This window comes from Nymphalis io, chromosome 8, assembly GCF_905147045.1.
Source record: "Nymphalis io chromosome 8, ilAglIoxx1.1, whole genome shotgun sequence".
NCBI classification, from domain to species: domain Eukaryota; kingdom Metazoa; phylum Arthropoda; class Insecta; order Lepidoptera; family Nymphalidae; genus Nymphalis; species Nymphalis io.
In genome coordinates, this window is record NC_065895.1 from 8,535,240 (window position 1) to 8,559,064 (window position 23,825).

The 23,825-nt window shown below is 31.6% G+C and overlaps 1 protein-coding gene across 4 annotated transcripts in view; it reads left to right on the forward strand.

The window, feature by feature from the left end:
* The window catches only part of LOC126770034 (transcription factor Sp9), an 80,930-nt gene that overhangs the window by 34,300 nt on the left and 22,805 nt on the right, over window positions 1-23,825 (forward strand). The window contains exon 2 of one of the 4 annotated variants that reach the window (XM_050489168.1): window positions 12,526-12,573. The exons of 1 other annotated variant lie outside the window; for it this stretch is intronic. In XM_050489168.1, the coding sequence (XP_050345125.1) occupies window positions 12,526-12,573 (48 nt within the window). Of the gene's footprint in view, window positions 1-8,086; window positions 8,273-12,525; window positions 12,574-23,300; window positions 23,456-23,825 lie in introns of those variants that run through there. 2 more of the 4 variants (XM_050489169.1, XM_050489170.1) reach the window with 2 other exon arrangements.

A 23,825-nucleotide genomic window follows, 5' to 3' on the forward strand; every position in this document is an offset into this window, starting at 1 on the left:
TAAAAGTAATAGTTAAAGATTTAAAGATAACACAGATAAAAAATACATTAGACTGCTAGAAATTGCTTGTGAATAAATTGGACATCGATTTACGATTTGTCAAGACTTGTTATAGAAGCTTATCAAGTAGAATCTACTAAGTAGATCGAATAACGAGCTGCGCCATGAACAATTGTATGGCGTGCACCGCGCTATCGTCCCGTCATTACTCCGGCAGCTACGCGATTAATCATTGTTTCTACCGGATAATTCGGCAGTTGATTTAGTGAAAAGCAACATGTTATTACGGGATAAATCTCTATCTAGAAAAGCTAAGAGGCCTAAGCGCGCCTCTGATTTATGGCGCCTCCGGCCATCGCCGAGTTTCGTTTGATTTGTGATTCTCCCAGATCTTCGTTGTTTTCATCTTTAGTTGAATTTTAATGAATAGCTTCGAAATTATATATCGCAGTCTATAATTAAGGCTTGTAGCGTTTGATTATTGCTTTTACAATGGCATATTTCGAATTTATATATATTGAAGATTGAAATACGAGAGAGTAAAGTTGCTAATATTGCAAGAACGCTGTTACCATACGATTTATGTTAGGTAGATGAATCGAGTAAAAGCCGTCTTACCTGTGTATACGCTTAATTGTGTAATTTCGTTGATGCATAATAAGTTTCGTACGAATCCGATAAAGAGCGGCGACTTACCCTTTGGTATCGGCGAGGCAATGCCCAGGCAGATAACATCTTGATTTATAACGGCTATCAACCACCCCTCTACCCCTTAACTTTATTCAGCCGTTCTCATTTCTTAAAAAAGAAAACCTTCCAATTAATTTACGTTTAAAATCATTGTTTTAGAATACAAGAATTTTTAAATAGATTCAAGATATATAAACATACATAACTTTGTTTTTCTTTACAAATTTCAAATCATATTGCATCACATATTTATCTGGACACGTATTTTAAAACTCACAACAAAATTGTTAATATGATTAATTATTAATAAATCTATCGGTCATCTCGAGTATTTCGAGGCGTAGTCGTTGCGGGAAATTAATGAAGTCTTCCGCACAGTTCGCAGTTTAATAGCAGCTATTAATTTTATCTCGATGACGGACTGTTCATAGCGAGCGGCGACGTTACGATATCATCTAATCTCTAGTTGAAATAAACGCTGAGGAATTATGTTTATGTAATTATTTATGTTATTAGCCGAATTATTATTTATCTTACATATATTACATGTGAAAGTATGTGGAATTTGAGAATTGGCTGGCACAATGCTTACCGGCTGCCGCTTTGCTATCGGTCGCATGTTTATTTAGTTTTGAGATATGAGTTTGCGGTACTTGAGATGTGCAGTATTTTTTTAATCATGTGTTTTTTATTTAATCGAAAATCGCGGCTATTCCATGTATATTACTTTTTGGAAAGTTGATAATTGAAACTATGTTCAGCAACGTAAGGAAACCCGCTTTACATCTCAATAACCATCCTGACACGTGTATATTTATTTCAATGATTAACACTAAAAATTTTATTCTTTCTACTAAAATTTTTACCAGGGTACAAAAATCTCGCAATGGGTCATTATCGAACCCGCTTTCACATTGCTAAGCGACCAATATACCGTTGACTTATTGAGGCTTACAATAATAATTGCAATACATGTATAATTATGAAAATATTCAATAAGTTAAATGAATTTCTTTATGAATATGTCATGTATTCGACCATCAGGTTTCGCTGTATATGGATGTAATTTATCTTGTATCGAACACCCATAACGAACGCAGATATACAGATATAAGCAATGTATAAGGCAATGCAAAATGTTGCTACATCGGGATAACCATACCTAGTTATATATCAATACGAAAGTTTTGCGTTTTCATGGTTAAGCTATTAAACCGATAAAGATATATTGTATAGGCATATCTTGAAACTTAATCATGGACATAAGACATGAACCGACAGTATTTTTTTTTAAACGTTAATATATTAGACATAGGTAGATGGTAAATAGGGAAAGATAGATGGTATTTATTTTATTTGAGTTTAAATACATTACGAATGATTAATACTTATTAATCTCGACTTATAAAACGTACTAAATCCAAGTGAACTATGCTTTGAGTAACAGTTACTTGTTATAACTAGATAATCTGCTGCTAGCTTGTTAACATTTATCCGAAACTATTCGTGCGACACGTTGTTAGTACCAAAAATATTTAAAAAAATGCCAACAATAGCTGTACAAAGTTTCAATTGGATGGACGATGGTATACGAACAAAAATAAAAGGTTATCTACATCTCATCATATTATCTATTATTTAATTAGATTTTTCACAAAATGTATAAACACAAGTTGTATTGGAACAAGTAACTACGCTTAATTACATTACATTTAATTTTTCAAATATTTTTGCTCCTCAAAAATAGCATTTTTTGTTGTAATTGTATATGTAATTTATAGTTAGAAACTTATAACATTGGTCGTAATCATAAAGCATCAACGCACAGAAGAAAGTTTGTCTGTCTATGTGTATAAATATACAATTTTCACGCCCTGGTAACTTTAAGGTTTTCAAACCGCTTAAGGTTTCGTCTAAAAGGTTACACACCGTCAACGTAGCTCCGACCATTTTCATGATGAACACTTGTAAAACTCTTACTAAAAGGTTACTTACTTATTAGCAATCGTCATAATGTTTATATTGCTGTTCCATCGGATTATGAGAGCTAGGGAGTAGAGAGTGCACCTATGTTTGCGCACACACTTGTGCACTTGAGATTGACCGCCTTGGCCGAAATCGGTCTGGAGAACATTATTATAGAATTCTTACAAAAACATTATGTGTAAATTTAAAATGTTATCTATATTATTTGGATTCTGTGTATTTTTGGTAACTGTTATTTTTTATGTTTAAATTGTAATGATAAAAGTAATAATTTTATGTTTTTTATAAAATTTAAGTTAATAATTTTAAGTGCATACTTTTAGTAAAAAACGCTTTTGGATTGGCTAAATGAAAACATTCAATATCTTGCAGTGATTTATTTTATTCAATTTCAACGAGAGAAACTGTTTCATGAGACCAACAATTCGATGAAGGCACAAACGGTAAAGGGATTTAAGACCCTCTTTCAATGAAAGAATATTTAAACGCGGAGTAAGTATTCAATAAAATATTCTCAATCGTAAAACGGTGTAAGGCGCAACGAGCGGCATTTATCACAAAAACGGCAAGTAGAAGCTTCGACAAGCTTACAAAAGCTCGTAAAAGCTCTCGACTATTATGTAGTTATTGTTACAGGGTGGAAACACCATTATTACACTGGTTCGCTGGTTTATTTTGTTGTACGCATCGCGTCGACGGCTCGACGCTGGCTGTCACGCCACGTTCTACCCGTGTTGCGAGCGTTGCATCTCCTTTATCCACTACACTACACTACACTCACAGCAGTGCATTGTGTATATAACTGCTTAATTTACTTACTTAAATAATACTAAACAAAGTCGAAATATAAACCTATACGTATATTTTTAAATGTTAGACTCTTATACACATGACATAACCAAATCGTTAAAGGAATTAAGAAAAGCCAAAACGTTCGTTCATAAATTTTGTAAAATTGTAAATTTCGCAAATTTATATCGTTTCTAATTTCAATAGTTTAAGTTCATTACTTTAACCTCCGAAGCTTCACTGAGGACTTACGAGAAAATTGTACTCTGAATAAATGATAATTTTATTGAAAATATATCGATATAGAGATAATAAACGCGATACGACTGTTAAACTTACAATAGTTATATCGTAATTTCTCACGTTACTAAATAAAAGATGATCCGAAAAAGTATTAATATTTCAAAACACAATTTCGTCATTGCTAATCCTATTATGTCTACAAACATTGTCAAGTACTGACGTCTCAATATCTTCATCAAGTGAACATCTACATCGCGACCTCATTGTGTCGACACTTGCATTTAGGTCGCTCAGCGGAAACATTCGACTGCGCACCTTTATTCCGGGATTAAACGGAATTTTGCATAGGAAACGGTCGTCAAATGTCCCCATTGAACGTATTGAAAAGCCCAATGAATAGCGCTAAGCGGACTACGACAACAATGAACGTATCAAAAAGGAGAAATCACACGTGTCGTGAATGAAATTTGGACAATATTTTGGGTATATAACAAGGGATTATCCGAGCTTGGAATAAGCATTGAATGTGTTTTGAAATGATAAGTACTACACTTATAATTTTTAAGTTGCTAAATCATTTTTATAGTAATGAAGGTACCTACTATTAATGAAGAATGCGTAGTGCACTTATACTTAATATAATTTTATTAAATTATAAGAGAAGAAATACCTACTTATTTCTGTTTTTATGGCTTCATTATCTGTACTCTATACAAATAAATAAAATTTCTATGATTCAAAATAACTGCTGCTTTTTAAGTTAATATTTGTGAGTTACCAAAACCAACACAACTATTTTTTTTTTAATTTTAAACAATCACTGCAATTTAATAATTTAAATATTTTACATGTTTAATTCAAATAGTCATTACGTACGTTAAAATAGTAGATTTTGAAGGATTTTCGCCACAAACTGAACTCCATGTTGGTGGAGCCTCGGGTTGTGATAGTTAATATAAATAATTTGACGTGGGATAGGATGAAAATGAATTGATATTTGTAATATATATATATATGTATATACACATATACAGACTCTTTTAACACTATATCATTAGTGCCTTATACTTAAATATTTATTTAAAAAAGTAATATGTGGAGTAATGTAATGTAAATTTTATTTATATTATATGTGTTAATTTTTTGAAAACGTCACTCCATTGCTATTTTATATGATATTTATTTACTCTTGTATATTAAGTTCTCTTGCGAATCTCTTAAAATGCATAAACCAAATTTTGAATACGTAATGATTATCATTTGAATATTTCAATTATATTCAAGAAAATCATGATGTATTAGCACCGGGGTTCTTTGTCCTTAATCCTTTGCGATTATTATAGTGTCACTGTCGGAAGTAAGTATAAGATTGCAACAGGATCCGTCGCTCCCCTTGCATTCATAGATAACTTGTCTCCTCAATTATATTGAGAGATACATATACAATTTCATAAATATGTTTTACGTATTAGTATATGTAAAACTAATGTATGTATATAATATTGTTGATTGTGTTAGTGCTTTTGATCGTATGTGAAATCGGGTACTTTACAGGAGAATTACAGTGAATATTTACTTTATTTCTCTGACTGGTGCGCGCGGTTTTACCAGTTTTATGTAAGTTTGTTTTAAATTTGGATTAAAGTTATATAAAATTTTTAAGATAATAAATAATAATAATAATAAATAGAACACAAGTATACGAATCTTAATTGTTTTCCTAAGCAACAATTTCATTATTTTGTAGCTACAATTAAACATTGAATGAATGCAGCGGGAAGCAGCGCATGACAATTCGCGGAATATTACACTAATATTCTAATAAAAGTAGAGCTATTCTGTAAGAAAAAACTTGAAACACACCGCAGTACATCCTGAATGTCAGAAAGTGATATTCAACATTGACTATCATAAGACGATTTTCGACAATTCACACGTGAGGTACGAAGTGAGTACTTATAGAATAGCACTACTGCAATGTCTACTTACCTTCTTAATATGTAAAATATAATGTTTAGGAATGTATAGAGGACAAACCATTGTATGCAAACCATTGATACGATTGTCATGAAACAAAGATGAGTTGTTCTGCGTACGACCGTGAAGGTGCCTAGAACAAAGAATTTTTCTTTTCCTAAAAGAACTATTTTCTTTCAATATAAAGGTTTTTTGTAGGTCCCTATTTAATTTTATTATTGTTGCTCGTTAGTAAATCAAGTAATTCAATGTATTTAAATGAATTAAATGAGTAAATATTTTTAGGAGCACTTTTTTTTCCTACAAAGTTTACAATTTTTAAATTTACTAAAATTTCGTTTTATTATAATTACATAGAACTATTTTAAATATAATAACACATCTGCACAATAGGTTACAATGGCAATGTGCTAGCTCTTTGTGAATGTTATTTGAAACCTACAGTTTTCATGGTCCTGGGCGGGACGAGGGCGGCGACACCAGATGCGTGCGCGCAGCGCGTGCTCCATACATTGCCTCGAAATAATTATAATTATAGTACAAACAGTAGCAGTTCATAATACTATTTGCGATTTTTATTTGAGATTTTTTTAGTTTTATATCTTAACCCTGAAAATTAACGATATTGTTTTAAAAACTATATTAAAGATCTTTAAAAATGACTAATTACCAACGTACTCCGGACATGTCTTTATACTGCCTCGTAGTTCTAGTGGCTAGATATCCGGTCGCAGTTCACGAGGTTCTGGGTTCAAATCCCAGGTCGGGTCAAGAGTTATCGTGTCGGTTTTCTGGCCCCATCGGATTATAAGAGGGAATAAAGAGTGCATCTGTGTTTGCGCCACATTTGTGAACTATAATATGTCCTTCGCAGTTAGCTCTTGAGATTTGCCGCCGTGTCCGATATCGGCCAGGTCCTCCTGAGTCATGAAATGTTATGATGATGTCCCACTCATCATGACTTTTATACAAATTCAAATATATATGTTACTATTTATAATATAAGTAGATACCAACACAAATAAGTTGATAAAAAGAAGAAACAATATAATAATAAAACTGACTTAAATTGCAGAAAATAATAAACCTATTAACAACTTTAAACTGTTTATTTTACTTTAAATAGTAACAATAATAGAAACAGCACAGCAAGGAGCGCGGGAGCGACGCCTGCGCAGGCGCAGATTATAATAATTACGCACACGCGCCGCGCCCAGCGCGCTCTAATCACTATCATTTGCACATGTTACACATTCTATATTCTACACAAAATATGTACTATCGCGACGACATCTAAGCTTTGTTGTTGAAATGATTGAATAACGGTTCGTGGTTAATGTTCGTAAACATTACAAAACGTGATCACATCTCTATACATCTCTATATTTTTTATGCTTAGATGTGGACGAATAATAGCACGGTATAAGCTTTAACATTTAAAATTAATAATTTAAAAACAAATTTATTTCTACCGTCTCATCGATGACCTAACAAATATAAGTCTTGTCATATAGTTTATTAAAGATATTTAAAAAATCCAAAATTCTAAGGTTTTAAATTCATTACAGAGCTTCTTAAACATTAACCAAAGTACATATAAATATTAAATCAATTATATATCTTAAGGAATAAAACATCTGTTAGCAGTATCACGTGACTAGATTTCGCATGATATCAGGAAAGTGCATCCTGTCATACGAGGCGTATCCGCCCCCGCACAGATTGGGGACGTAAAAAATGGACCAATTTTTATAATAGCGCTGGGGTAACGATCTCAATGTACTTTATTATAAACCGGAAACATTTATTACTTTTGTGAGGTAAAAAAAAACAATTTTCATGAAACTCTATACCTTAACCCTCCGCATAGATAAAAATTGTAGCAGCTGACATATTATGATTGTTGCACAGACTATATTTTTTTAATATTGGATTAATAACTTTTTTAATTTTATGATGCAATTAAACTTGACATGTTTCTACCTAATTAAAGATATAGTAGTTCTACAAATACGTAGTCTTTCTTATTTACAACAATAACTAAATAACTTAAATGTACCTACATAAATGTAACTTTAAAATAACAAACTTAAAAATTGACTTTTAAGAAAGTCGCTTTTTGTGTGTAAGCATTATCTGTCTTTTGAGTTGAATAATTTAGCAATAGCAATGAGTCTTTAATTCGAAAAGCTTCGATTACATCGACAATAAGTAATAAGCGCGTTATCGGTTTGTATTAGTTTTGCGTGAGCCCGCCCTAACCGGCCGCCCTGCGCGACCCGCCCCGCGCGTAAACAAACACGCGGGCAGCGCAATGCGCGAATGAAACACACGATGTACGAGAGAGACCGCCGCCGCGTTCAGTCGACCACCGAAACCTACAATTAGTAGGCGAGATTCGGCCGCGGCATCGATTCGTTACGAGATAATCCGTGGATATTTCTTAATAAAAATCTAAAGTCGCGTGTGTTGACGTGACTTTTTGTTACGAAGAAACGGATGGGCTGATATGAATTGTGCGTACTACCAACAACACGGGGTCCCGCACCCCGCTACCCATAATGTCAACAATAATTACTTCAACGAGGTAAATTTCATTATTATATAGTGTAACACGTGTGATTAATTTGAACTTTACATTGTTTCTTTGGAATTTAATTTAAAAACTTACGTAGCCATATTTTTGAAATTTTAACATACTAAGTTCTCCTCAGTGTTTAATTTAATAGGGTGACTTGTAAACATATGGACTAACTATCCAAATCATGGTTAAGGATAGAGATTAAAAATACTTCTATGACATTCAATATATTTTAACTCAAATAGAGCAATAAAGTAAAAATTTTATAAATATATTTCAAGACATTAAAAAGGTAGGTAATACTGAACTCGTATGTGCTAACAAAATACATTCACATCAAACCATATCAAAATAGAAGTAGGTACTTTATTTAAGTGGGCTTATACAAGTATTTTTGAATCATCATTCAACAGCATTGGTATATTAAATGTAAAGCTACCACAGATTCGGAATGTAGATTCTACCGAAAAGCGCTAGTTACTCTTAGAAGATCAGTAGTTTTTTTCATTATTTGAAATAAAAAGTTTGACAATACAATTTTGATATACTCGTATAATTTGCCCGAGAGTTATCATTAACTCCCTATTTATTACATAATAAAATATTTATTGAATGCGAAATAATATAAACTATTTTTCGAATTAGGTATATGCACAGATTATGATAGAAATGAATAAATAATAATTCAACCCTTCTGTACAAAGTTGATTAATGATAGCTTCTCTAATTACTGCAATTTTTATAGGAAAAGTTAACTTCAATATGCTAAGGTTTGGTCCTACCAATTAAGCACCTATTCCTGTCAACTTGACATATCGATTCGAGTTTTATCGATAGGCAATTTACATTGACTAATGACTGTAATCTTTAGGTTATTTATGAAAAATAGGTTAATCGGAAAAATGTCTAATAAATAAAATTAATCACAAATTGACATTAAACATTTGATAAATAATATTTTAATAGGAAAATTACATTCCGTAATAATTATAAAAGATAGTCAATTCATTTATATCATTCAGTAAGTTACAATCAACCTATAGGTACATATGTATTTAAAAAAAAAAACTAAAACTAATATAATTTCTAAGAATGTAACGCAGCCATTAAAGATAAAAAAAATATAAAAAAGGGAACTCAAAATCTCGGACGCAAAACTAAAAAATATTTAAATAAATATAAAAGAAATCATATTCAATAAACAAATCGAGTAGTTTTGTATACATAACGTATTTGGTACGGTAATTATTATAATATGTATAAATTTACGATATCTTCAAAAAATATCGAATGAAAAATAAATTAGGTAGTCCACGCGAAACCAAATACGAACAAAAGACGTTCACAAGAGCGAATCAACAAAGCGAAGTTAACAAAGGGGCGAATGGGAATAAAAATATTTAATTGGTATGATTATGAGTGATTACAGCACAAACACCTCCCGCCGACTCGTCACACTAGACGAAAAGAGCCGTTCGAGTTCCTTTACTCGCTATTGTGTACACGGAATGATATTGTTTTGTTCGATAATGCTTTTATTAGCGTATAAAGATTTTATTTGTATTTTAAAACTAAGTAAAAGTAATTTACCCAATTATTTAAATGCACAATTCATTGAATTGCGTATATTCGATCTCATTTCAAGATACCTATTTAAGTTTTTTGTTTCGTCAAATTATTATTATAAGGTACTTGTCAATATAAATTAAGACAGTAAGAAAAAAAAAATCATTAGGTTAACTATTTTTAGCTTTGTTAAGGAAGCATAGATTTCGCCAATGTCACAATACGATGTATATATATAAAAAGTCATTACAACCTTCATTCATTAAAACCTTTTTAATACTAATAAAAAATAGTAATATCCTAATTAAATTACGCATATAAAAGAAATAATTATTGTAAAATTCTTTGTATATTCACTTAATTACCTAAGTGTTGATAGTCAAAGTAAGAGCCAACACACCACCGCAACCACAGACCACAATGTATTTGTTTTTGGGTATTTTAGATGTTACAAAAATAAAACCAAATATAGTTCTAAGCATTAACAAAAAGCATAGATCAGAAACAGTAGGCATGTTTTTTTCTCGCGTTGTTACTATCTGAGAGTATAATTATTATAATGTAGACTTAAAACACATTTTCGGTGCACGATAAGCCAGTCATCATAATTAAATGCAATCCTTTTAACCTATCTCTGACTAGTAACCGTTTATGACTCCACCTGCGTGGCATCTTGTGCTTGACTTTACATATAGTTCAAATAGTTTGCGTGTAACTGCTAGCTATAATTTTACAAGAGACGAGAGCTAATAACCTATTATAGCTTATTATATGCAGTAAGAACACAGGTTTCCTAGGATGGCTACCATCGCGCATTCCTATATAGTAAATAGTTCTACCTCCATTGGATTTCTTACGAGTTTATAACGAATAGTCTGCTTATCCTACGTAAATTTTAATAACAAATGCAAAAAAAAATTACGTATTTTTTAATTATTATATTATTGCTTTAATACACGTGTATGTGTGTACGTGTCTCTAAAACATTGGTATCTTGAGTGAATGGAAAAACAAACATATTTCATTTAAGCAAATGTAAGCGACCTCTTCGAAGATTCAATATTATTTAAATAGTTTATTATAGACCTTTAAAAAAAAACTAAATTTTTCGATATGGCACTAAAGCTATAAAATGTTTTGATTGAGTACATAGTAATAGTTAAAAATCATATGAAATATAATAAAAATGATGAAGATAAAAAGGAATTAATCATTTCATTTTTATTCCAATAAATTATACAGACGACTTAGTATTTAGGTAACTAACTTACTTGATATTTAATAAAATAGGTAGGTATTTAAAAAAGAAAACCATTACTCTGATATATAATTCAAAATCACTCGAAGTCCTTAAAACGTACAGACAAACATCTGTCACTGTGTTATTACTGTTATTAGTATGCACTTGTAATACGAAGATGGCCGGACGAATGCATTACGTAGGCCTGGGTGTAATTACACTTTTCTATTCCCCATAAGAAATTACTTACCCAGGCTATTTTAATTTAATGTGTTATACATTATCACTTCAAATATGGAACAATTATTTTTTTATGTTCAATAATAGATATTCAAATATATTAAATATGTATAACATAAAGTATAATTTCGCTGTATGTTTTTTTTAATTAATATTAAAACGAATTACTCTTTTAATTGTTTGAAATACGATAGAGATATAATCTACATTTTGGTATTAAGAAGTCTCATCAAAACGTCATCACCTTTTTCATCGACTTTCAAGAATATTAACTTTAAAAACGTTATTATTATCATTAAAATAATTTTATTAAATATACAATAACAATATTTTGATATGTTAGTACATGTTATTATAAACTAAACCCTTGTGGTTGATTTTTGTGACTGTTTTTGATTAAAAATAGTAATATATTTGTAGCATCTTCTATGTTATAACACGACTTTAATCAAAAACTCAAAGATAAGTAGAGCGGAGCTTTAAAAAGGGTGCATCCTAATTTCAGTGGCATAATACAAAGCTAGACGGTCGGCGTAGGGACTACGGCCTCGGCCTCGGCCTCTGCCTCGCAATTACTGGCCATAATTACAGGGCTGCCGCCGCTCGGCGCCGAAACTGGCCGACTCCGCAGCCATAATTAAAAACCTTCTAAATTAAATTCGCTCGTGTACCCACGGACTTATGATAACTTTTTAGGGACTTTCTAATTAGTTTCTGTTTTTGTGCTACGCTTGAAATAGAGTCGGGTAACCTTTTGCATATGGAGCTATTTTAAATTCATTCATATTCATTGCTTTGGATTGAATGTTATACGATGTACCTATGTTTGTTAAAAAGTTTACGAACTTTAAAATTTTTTTTTAAGAATGTGTTTAAAAAAATAAATAAAAAGTTTATTAAAACAAGTTTTTATATGCATATAAAACTTCGTGAATATGCTGTTGACCGCTGAGGAGTCCCTTTTAATATAATACAATAAAAGTGAATTGTCATCGGAATTGAAAAAATTCAACTCTGTACGATAAGAGGAAGTGATTGTAAATCAGCTTGCAAGATTTTACTAAAACAATCTAACAAACATTGCAACTTAAATAAAAGCTTGTAATAGCATAGTGTACACTCATAAAAATTTATACTTAAGTTTTTAACTAATAGTTATTTAACTTAAGATATTGATTAGTTGATTAGTTGATTTTTAAAATTTTGTTTTCAGGTTAGTATCGACCCCGTGTCCGCGGATCCCAAGGACATGAAGATCTTAGTAAGTACTAAATTTATAACGATATACAATTATTGTAATATTAACTTTAGTACATACTAATTTTTATTTTGTTTTTATATTGCGTTAGCGAGATAGTAATTGATTATTAAAATATTAAAACAATTACTATTTAGGTACCGTATTTCCGTAACAGCCTGTGAATGTCCCACTGCTGGGCTAAAGGCCTCCTCTCCTCTTTTTGAATAGAAGGTTTGGAGCTTATTCCACCACGCTGCTCCAATGCGGGTTGGTAGAATTCATTTTCATGTGCTTAATTTGTGATTTTAATTCATCTCGTGCTTTACGGTGAAGGAAAACATCGTGAATTAGACACATGCAGGTTTCCTGCATGTGTCTAATTTCACTGAAATTCTGCCAACGCACCGTAATCTATTTGTTCATTTTTTTTTGTTGTATAGTAGAGTTTTTGCTATGACTTTTCGTAATAATTTAAATCGATTTCAATGGTCTAAATCTGATTCATAGTAAGCTGAGATATTTATTTAAAAGACATATTTATTTAAAACAATATTCCCTTATTTGCGTCATAATAAAATATGTCCAAGATTCTATCGCGATTTTCGAGCACGAACGAAGGAAATTATATCGGAACGAATATCGAATGACGAAATCGGTAATTTGTTTTGATTGGACGTCGATACTGTGAAACGGCTATTGTGCTGAGGTGCAAGTAAATCATTCGTCACGGGCCGCATTACCACGTGACACACGGACAATGAAGAATACAGCGATAGAATAACGATTATTATTCTGAATTGTCTGAATATAGATTTATTTTCGAAATGGTTATTAAGTTTTGATTAGGTCGCGTTCTTCGATAAATATTTTTTGCGACGTCATTGGATATAAACGATGGTTTAATATTTTATAATCGTAATACGTTATGGCCAAGTCACGATTTTAGCACTCAGATATAGCTTGATGTGATTAAACCGGTGCATTTTAACTTAAATAGGCGGTTTTTACAATTGCTTGTAACTATACAGTTATTAAAAATTCCACGAAATAGTTGTGGTGTCTCTGACAAAACAAATAACACGAGTTGAGATGAAAAATTTCATTGCCCTGCAGAAAAAACTGCTAGACTACGGCCATTCTATTGAAAGATGCTGAGCAGGACCCTTAGCTATTCTTACGTAGTTTTCCATAGGAACACCAGTAAGGGCGATCTTAGACTAAAACCTTAGACTAAGGCCTATACCTCACTTAGTCTACGATCGTCTTGATCACCTAGGTATATAACCATAACACAGATAATTCTGACATTATAAACACAATTAAAAATAATTCGCTAACTTTATACCGTCAGTTCTCCTCGAGTCTGAGGTATTTATATCTGATGGTTACCTATTCGTTATTCATTATTAACTCAATAATTATAATGCCTCATGATTATTATAATAGTAAATTCGTTTATTATTACAGTTATGTATTGCAGTGAATTACTTCATGAGCTTTGTTAGACTGACTTTATAGCAAGCGAAACAGTTCGCTTTGACTATTTACAAACTATAAAATATTCCGTGTTGAAGTATACTGAAATAATATTTTAACATTGATTTATTGGCTCTTATAAAGTTCTAAATGTTTAAAAAACATGTACCAAAATTTTAGGTATAGAGACAATCATATAACAATTTAAAATATAGTTGTTATACATAATATATATAAATTAATCATTGCTTACCCGTTGCTTTAAACAATATTAATAACATAACGTAATTGCTGGACTAAATTTTTATTCGATACAATGGACCTTCTTGAAAAAAAAGAGTTATATTAATAATTATTCAAAGATATACATAACGATTTACTCTAAAAAAGTTGGCTCACGTAATAAAAAAAAGTGTCATATATAAAACCAGTATTATTATAATGACAATATTTTTTCCTGAAAACATAATTTTTCAAGTTCACTCATGATTGATCGTCTCATTTATTCGTTCCATATTTAAATAATTCAATTATTTTTACTCAACCACTTTGTATTTAGGTAAAAAAATATAAACCCCAAGGCAAATGTTTCCTTGCATCATCATTAAGCAAATTGCAAATGCTCACCTTAAGTGTAGATGAGACTGGCTTCTTTCATTTGTTTTATTTAAATATGGAGTAGTCTGCTTAAGATGCCTGATTAAGCAAGCTGGGTAATGAATCTAACCATAGAAATAACATAAGATTATTTGCTACATATTGATAACGTCTATGAGTATATGATTCTCGTTAAGTTCATTATCCATAAATGCAGTATTCAATTTATTATTAATAATTCAATTGTTTATATTGAATCACTTTGTTTTTTTTTCATTTAGGTATCTATTTGGCTTAAACATATTAAAAAACAAACAAACTTTTAAACAAATAAGTTCATAGCGCGTTTGCGCTGAAAGCTATTTTAACATTAATTCAATCGAAGTGAAGATATTCAATTCAAAGGGCTATAACAGAATAGCAGTGGATGTTAAGGAACAATGTCCATACCGCCATTGCGCATGCGCTGCGGGCTTCAATAGATCGCGTGTGGCCGAAATGTAATTTTCAATGTGAAATATATTGCTTCTTACATTGTATAATTGAGAGATTAAAATTTACTTACAAATACTTAGTACATATTACGTACAAGAGCCCGTTTCGCTCGGCTTAAATAAAATTGTAGTAATGAGCTTTGTATGAATAATTAATTAAAAAGCATCGTAAAAATTCGTACATATCGCAACTACGTTTAATGAAGAGGATTTTTTTTCGTAATCGTTTTTATTTTTTATTAATTTCTTTGTCTTATTAAAAGTTCAACAAAATTATTGACTGTGATGTGAACGTTTAAAGGAACGTATGATTATAATCATACCGATGTATGGATCAAATATATGGAATCATATGCGTGAATGAGAAATGTCTAACAATAATTTAATTAAATTAAAAAAAAGTTACTATTGTTATTTATGTTCCTTAACCTATTCTGCGTCCATAGAAGTCATAACTACGTATTATGTACATTTTACATATATTTATAGCTAGATTTCGCTCGCGTTTTGTTATTGCAGGCGTTGTTAGGTGTAAAAAAATAACCTATCTTTCCTTTGTCGTTCAAGCTTACTTCATACCAAATTTCATAAAAATCGATTCTGTTGTTAAGGCGAGAAAGCGTAACAGACAGACAAACAGAGTTACAACAATTTAAGTACAAAGAGTACAACAATTTTATATTTATCTATTTTTTTCCCTATTTCTGGCGTGTATCTACACTATTTGAGCGCAAAATATTCTGCCAATGTCACGTATAAAATAGACGACACATATGATATGAGATTATTCGGTTTCAAATATTTTGAATCGTTTAATGATGATGAGTGGAAACTATGTTATTCTATTGTAGATATCTAGAAAAATATTATAATTAAATAAAATAATTATTTGAACACAACATATATTTACTTAGGTATAGTTTGTACCAGTACAGAAGAAATACGTCTTAATAAATTACATGCGAATGTAGTAACATTTTTATTTGCAATCATTTACGGTTTTAAGTTCTTACTCCTTTATACAGGTAATAAAATAAAGTGCTAAAATAAAAGAGCGAGCACTACCATCTAGCTTAGATATCTAAAAGTACATTCAACGTTTCCTTAAGTGAAGATCAAGTGGCCATCCATGACACATACAAAATGCAGAGAAAATTCATGGGTACCACATTGACTTACTCAAGAGTGCTTGTAGTCTCTCGATATATACATAACTATAATTGCCATATGAATATCGCCTTTATGTCTATTGATTTAAGGATCTCTTATGTTACAATACTATAAAGTGTCGAATACGTTTCACTTCAAATTTAAACCTTATCTATATAGCATTAAGGATTAACCTTAAATCTTCGTAGATTAAGCTTAAAAGGAAGGGGGAAATGTTGGAGGTTGGAGTCACTTCAGTCGTTAGGTTATATTGAGAAGGAAAATACATAAAATATTATATTCGACTAGAACTTATTTCAGAGGTAATTTGTTATGCCGGAATTTTAGACATTCTTTCTTGCTTTTTTTTTAAATAATAAAATGGACATTTGTTTGAATACTTCAAACTGTAATTTTATATTTAAAAATATTGTTACAACCTCTTTGTTGTGATATTTATATAATAATTTATTTATACTATTCATGTTCTACTAACATAATCGATAATAATAACTCAAATAATATATATAATATACACTTGGAATTAATATTAATTAGTAAAAAGTTTGAAAATAAATGTAAGTTCCTTTAATAAAGTAAGTAGCAAAGAAAGGAATTTTGGCAATTCCGTCTCTAGATGACAACAACAACTGGTAGAATGTTTTGTTTTTGAATTCTATGATATGTAACAATATATTTTTACGCAAATAATAGTAAGTAAACTGGCTCGAGACGAGGTAGGTACATTAATATTAAGACTGTTTTAATAAGTCGTAAGAAAAATATATATAGCTATTTTTAATTTTAACATATTTATTTAAATTCCAAAAAATAATCTTGACTAAAATCCTAATTAATAAAGGCGAAAGTGAATTTATTACGCTTTCGCGTCTTGACATTTTGCATACTGAATCAGGTACAGAAAATCTTACATCTTTAGAAAAAAATGACTCACTCGTGGTCTAAACGGAGGGCGGAAACTATACGCAGTTTCATATCTTGTGATGTTCATTTGCGTAAACCTATTGTCTCATGTTGAGAAAAATTATTCATGACTGAATCTACGTCGTCTCATTGAATATTGGATTATTTATAATTCAGATATTTATTAGATAGTTCAGATCTAATTTCACTGAAATTCTGCCACTTGTGTATTCCACCAACCCGCATTGGAGTAGCGTGGTGGAATAAACTCCAAACCTTCTCCTCAAAAAGGGAGAGGAGGCCTTAGCCCAGCAGTGGGACATTCACAGTCTGTTACTATACAGATATACAATAAAACATTTTCACAGTGTTATCCTTCATGATGCACGTATCCGATACGATACGAACAATCTGTTTCACGTGTTCTGTCTACAAGTCCCTTCAGACCTGTAATTACGTCAATTTGAATGAAGCTTAGATTGAATTTTGGCGCAGGCGAAACTTTTGCGAAACTGTCCCTCAATCTTATAATCCGATACAAGCAATCATAAATGCAGGACCAATGTTTTACGCGCTTTCCGGGGTACGGATGTGTTAACTTCTCACTACTAACTTCCTAATTGCAGATTATTAATGGGAATTTGTTTTCAAAAAACTTAATCAACTGTCTTTGGTCGGACCAGAAAAGTCAATTTCTGCAACTTTTAAGCCAGACCATTACTGTAATTATACAGCATATTACATAATACTAACAATACCTATGTTTTAAATAAAGAAAACACGAAAGCGTACTCAGTAGCAGCTTTAGTTTTATTTAAATGATAAGTTACTCACATTAGCTAACTACAAGTTATGGTTGTTAAAAACAAACTTGTCTTGGTCATTGAAATAAAAAAAGAATTGTAATTTGTCGTGTCAGAAACATAATAAAACATACTTATTAGTTTCTTTTTTTTAATATCGTAAAGTAACTTACTATTTTTAGTCTGTTTAGCCGTTTGCAAGCTGTATAAAATAATATCTCTGTTCTGTGTATAACTAGTTTAAGTATAAATGCAAATGAAACTGATCATTTGTCTATGAATCATTTTGATTGATGGAAACACTTAGAACAATAGTTCAGCAGTCAGCAAGATCAAAGATTAAACTATATGCAAAATAAAATTGTTGTTTTGATTTTATTGGGTTTATTATGGTAAGGTATTATTTCTTAGAACTGCAAATTTATTTAATTTCATATGTACGGTAAAGGTTATATCTACACAATTTACACTTTTTCAATTTACGCTTATATTAAGGGGAATATTTTAATTGTACAAACCTTCAAATAAGCCATGATACTTTCAGTGAAATTAATAAATAAAAAATGTACAAAAATCGGTCTTTTATGCTTTTCCTAGATTATATCAGTTCTAGATAAATGAATGCAAATACAGTATTAGTAGGTAAGTGTTATTATATTTAGGTTAAAAGGTAAGTGTTATTATATTTAGGTTAGGTTACAGTGTGACGCAATGACAAATAATGTTTCATTTGGAAATATGAAATGAATAGGAATAAAACAATAAATGTACACAACAAGATCAGATATTAAATGGTTAACAGCCATAGCTATAAACATTGTTTAACGGTTTACCAATGCAATGCAATTGCCGTCTTATTCTTCTTAAATTATTTATTTTAGAGTGCAATTTGTATTTATTGCTACGACACTGGTAGATTTTGTTTGTAAAAAAAAATAAAATAATAATTATAACAGAACAATTCGGTCTTACATTACAGATATAATGTAATAAGAATGAACTTACCCAATAATAGGTCTATGAAAAAACTTGTAAAATAATTACACTGATGTTAAGAATATAATGAAATATAAAACTAAATGCAAAATTGATATTATTCATGAACTTATATATTCTTCTTCTAAGGTTTTTAAATCTTCTTAAACAAGTAACTATTACGTGATAATTAGAAGCTATAAAGTAATTAATGTGAGTTAGGTAGTAATTATCTTAAGGGAAATGTCTTAGGTAACCATTAGACGTTTAATCTAGCATTATGTCAATCCGTGACCATGTTATGATTGGTGTCAAATTGGCTGTATAATGTATGCATTTAGGTATTAATAAGTCGAATCACAATAGATTTGCAGCATGAATCTCGATTAGAATAAGACTTGTGATTGTGTAATAGCGATTTGTCCAATTCGCGACCATCGCCGCTCGACGTTTGAGCGTGTTATTGCGGATTGGTTTGAAGACACTGCCGCCAATCACATTGGTGTAACATTGACTATCAATTCATCAATCCGCTTTGATCTTTCAACGCTTGATCCACCTTAATCCAAGATAAAATCAAAATAATGTCAGATTGAACATCGAATGGAACATGGAACATTTAAAATGAATGGTCGGAATTTTTGCAAAACATATAATACATATAATATATATATAACATAAGAGTTTATTATAAATTAAAATTTTATGAGCTTATGTCTTGTTGTATATAGTGATAGATAGGATATTTGTTAACAAATTTTATTAGAGCATTGATTCAGTAAACGCTTGGTATCTACATATTGGAAACCTCTTTTGAACTTGATGTGTGCTATTTGCTAAACACATATGAGTAAGCCATTTCTTGTGTTGGCAAATTTAAGTTCTATTAGAAACGTATATTTTTCATTAGAATAAATGTGCAATATAATATTTAGGTTACCCTAAACATTATTATCTTGAGACATGTACCTACATGTTTGTTTACAAGGCGATATTGAATGTCAATTCATTTGTCGTTTTACTAGTAACGTGTATTTTGATCGTGTATGATATATATTCGTATGTATCATAAACATGTGATACGTGTTAGCCGATGATACGCTCCGGCGTCGTTCACTTCCGCTACTTCCGCCGGTCATTTGTGTCGCCGGTCGCCGCTTATCTAAACTCTCTGTATCACTGTATCTAGATAGATAACATTTCACAGATACGTCACTATCGATTCGAATCGAATGTTTTAATTTTTTTTTTTTTTATATTGGGATCCTTCCCAATCTATCTGATGGTAAGATAATCTTGGCTACACAATAGGCACTGCAAAACTATATTGTCAATTAGTATTGAATTAATAGTAGAGATTTTACTGGTGGTAGGGCTTTGTGCAAGCTCGTCTGGGTAGGTACCACCCACTATTCAGATATTCTACCGCAAAACAGCAATACTTGATATTGTTGTGTTCCGGCTTGAAGGCTGAGTGAGCCAGTGTAATTACAGGCACAAGGGATATAAAATCATAGTTCCCAAGGTTGGCGGCATTGGCTGTGTAAGCGATGGTTGACATTTCTTACAATGCCAATGTCTAAGGGCGTTTGGTGACCACTTAACATCAGGTGGCCCATATGCTCGTCCGCCTTCCTAGTCTATAAAAAAAAAAAGATGTCTTGCCTTTAATATAATAGACATTAATAATAGAAGGAATTTATCTGTAGGTACCTACCTTCTTATATTTTTAGACACACAGATATTATGCTCTTTAAACAGATTTCGGTCACGGTGGCCAATCTTAACGGAGACCAGCCAACTGCACTAGTGAACCATCTATTCTCCAATTTTTATTATAATTCAATAGGGCGGCAATCCGACACAACCGTGCCTTAACGTCTTCTAAGCTTCTAACAACCCAGCGACTTTTTATATTGACCTGACTTTGTTTTGAACCCATTTTCAGGTTTATATGAATATACCAAAACAATTTAATGTTTATCAATAACACGAATAACTTGTAAACTAAAACTTTTACAAGAAATTTATTTTATTTATGAAAAACAAAATTCCAAACAAAGACATATCTATGTCTGTATTTGGAATTTATTGTTAATATTTTTTGAATTTCATTTCTATTAGCTTAAAGTTCGAATTAAATGTATGTATTATGTAGGTATCTATACCATTTTTGCCATTACTGTAACATATAGTTCAATCCACTATGACGCGCCCCACTTTACTGGTGGTACGGTTTTGTGCAAACTCGTCTGGTTAGGTAACACCCACTGATCAGATATTCTACTGCAAAACAGCAGTCAGCAGCAGCAGTTGGTATGGTCGTGTTCCGGTTTGGAGGGTGAGTGGGCCAGTGTAATTACAGGCAAAAGGAACATAACATCTTAGTTCCCAAGGTTGGTGGCGCATTGGCGATGTAAGCGATGGTTAACATTTCTAACAATGCCAATGTCTATGGGCGTTGGTGACCACTTACCATCGGGTGATCCATATGCTCGTCCGCCTACCTATGCAATAAAAAGAAACAAACTCTTTTATCCAATCGCTATATGCAAGTGTGCAATGTAAGCTTAGTGGATCGCATATTCGTGAATTAAACTAACTGTAATAATCATTTAATTTCGGTTGTTACTGAGCTAGTTAATTTTGAGATCGCCTGTAAACAATCAATATATCTATTTCGGGAGATCTCGATTTTCTATATTAACGACATGCGACTGTTGATAAACAGCAATTGGGGAAAAAAAAGAAAATATATAACTGGTAGGTATATAAATATGTCTTGGTAGGTATTATTTAAAGATAAATCACTCATTTAATAATATAATATACTTTATCAGTTATTATTAACCGTGATTTAAAGGTACTTTGATTTGTAGCATTTGAATCGATTTCGTTCAATTCGTACTTTTTTCTCGTTTTAAAAAAAAACGTCTATTTATCTTCATAAGGGTTCCGCATATGAAACATCCTCATAACTCGATTTCCTTTGCCTCGCCGCCCACTCGCGCTGTAATTTTACATCTCAGCGTGAATTTCGTGTTCAAATTAAAATGTTTATTGCGTTAAGCGGAGTTCGCACGGTCGAGCCCCGGGCGTTTTATTTCGTTATCCCGGACACGCCCATTTCTTATCCCCCCACACCCCGGGCACCTAGAGTTTTACTACTTTACGAACTGGATGGCTCCCCTGTCTAATGTCGCTATAATGCTCCGCGACTGTTATTTCCGCTTGAACATTAATAGGATATTAGACCTTATGCGAACGTGAAAAGGGGCATTATCCCGCATTTGTGATTGTAAATCCCCGTGTGATGCGTGTCATAAAACTATTAGCCGCTTAAGCTATTCTTAAAGCGTCGACATTTCTCTTGGATACATTTAGCGGTTCGATGTATTTTTTGGGGTGCGGAAGGGCGCTATTTTTTTTTTTTTTTAAATCAGGTGGAGTTTTACCTTTGTTGTGTTATTATGTACCTATTATTTGGTTGTGTTTTTATGTTTTTTTTTGTGTGGAGTATTTTATTTTATTATCTTTAGCACCTTGTTGGCGGGTAAATGAGGTTAGACGCGCTATAATGTCGATGTATGTTGAAAAAAAAAACAGATGTCTTTTTACTGGAAATATCACATAGTACCTCCTATTAAGACAATTAGGTGAGTGGGTATTTTTGGTCATTAAATATACATTTCATATTTCGTTAAAAAATTATTAAAAGCATAGGTAGGTCCATATTTAGTATCTGTAAGTAGGTACCTATGTGTAAACCCTACATTTATTCACAGAAATCAATATTATCTTTTTTTGAGCTCCTTTGTAAACATTCTATGACTAAGTGCCTTTAGCCTTAACGACGATCAATCTGTCAATAGTCAATAGAAAAGTAAGTAAACCATTAGATACGTACTAAAATGAAGGTAAAAGAAATAGATATATTTATTTTTAATATTTTATTTATTATACAGAAAAGCTTTTGCAATAAATAATATTATAATAACACAAGGCAGGTTTAGATTCATATTGAAATCAAGAAATTTTAAAAATATATACACTAATCTAAAAGTCAAGTACGTCGATATAACCGCTCCAGATATATACTTAGTGCAAAGTAGGCAATAATCGAGGTCTTATCGACAATTTGAAACAAAAAAGTTTATGCAAATCGAGGGAGCCGAAATAAAATGGAGTCGCGCGTGCGATCGATATACGTGGCGACCTTGTGGGCGGGGCTCGTCGTAGGCGGGGCTGAATAAGAGGCTGGGATTGGTTCGAGCCGCCCACCCCCGCCCCCCACGTAGCGCGCTCGCCCGCACTCGTAAACGTATGCTCGCGCGCCGCGATACGAGACGTCATGTCGACGCGCCTCCGAGTGACAATAGTTATCGTGTAGAGGCATTTTGTTTGGGTTTTATTGAAATGTGCGTTTAGTGGACGATGATAACCGATATGTACGCGCCGCTGCCGGCGCCTCCGAACAAGAATATTGTAAGTTACATTATATTATATCCATCCAATATTCAAAACCACTATGTATATTATATATACTCTTTTAAATATTTGTAGTTCGTTATTCAAGTTTTTCTTATTTAATATTATTTTAATTTGAACATATTTCGATACTATCTTAATTCCACAAACATATGATCTTTGTTATTAGGTTGAAATTGGTAATAGTGTCATAAATAATTTAACTATTATACTTTTGATATTTAACTTGAATATTAAACAATTCTTCTGTTTATTAGTTTTATTATTAAAAAAAATACCTACCTAGGTAGATAGGTACTGAGTATGTACCTATATATCATGATTATCTTAGTAATTAATACCAACATATAATATACATAGTTTAGTT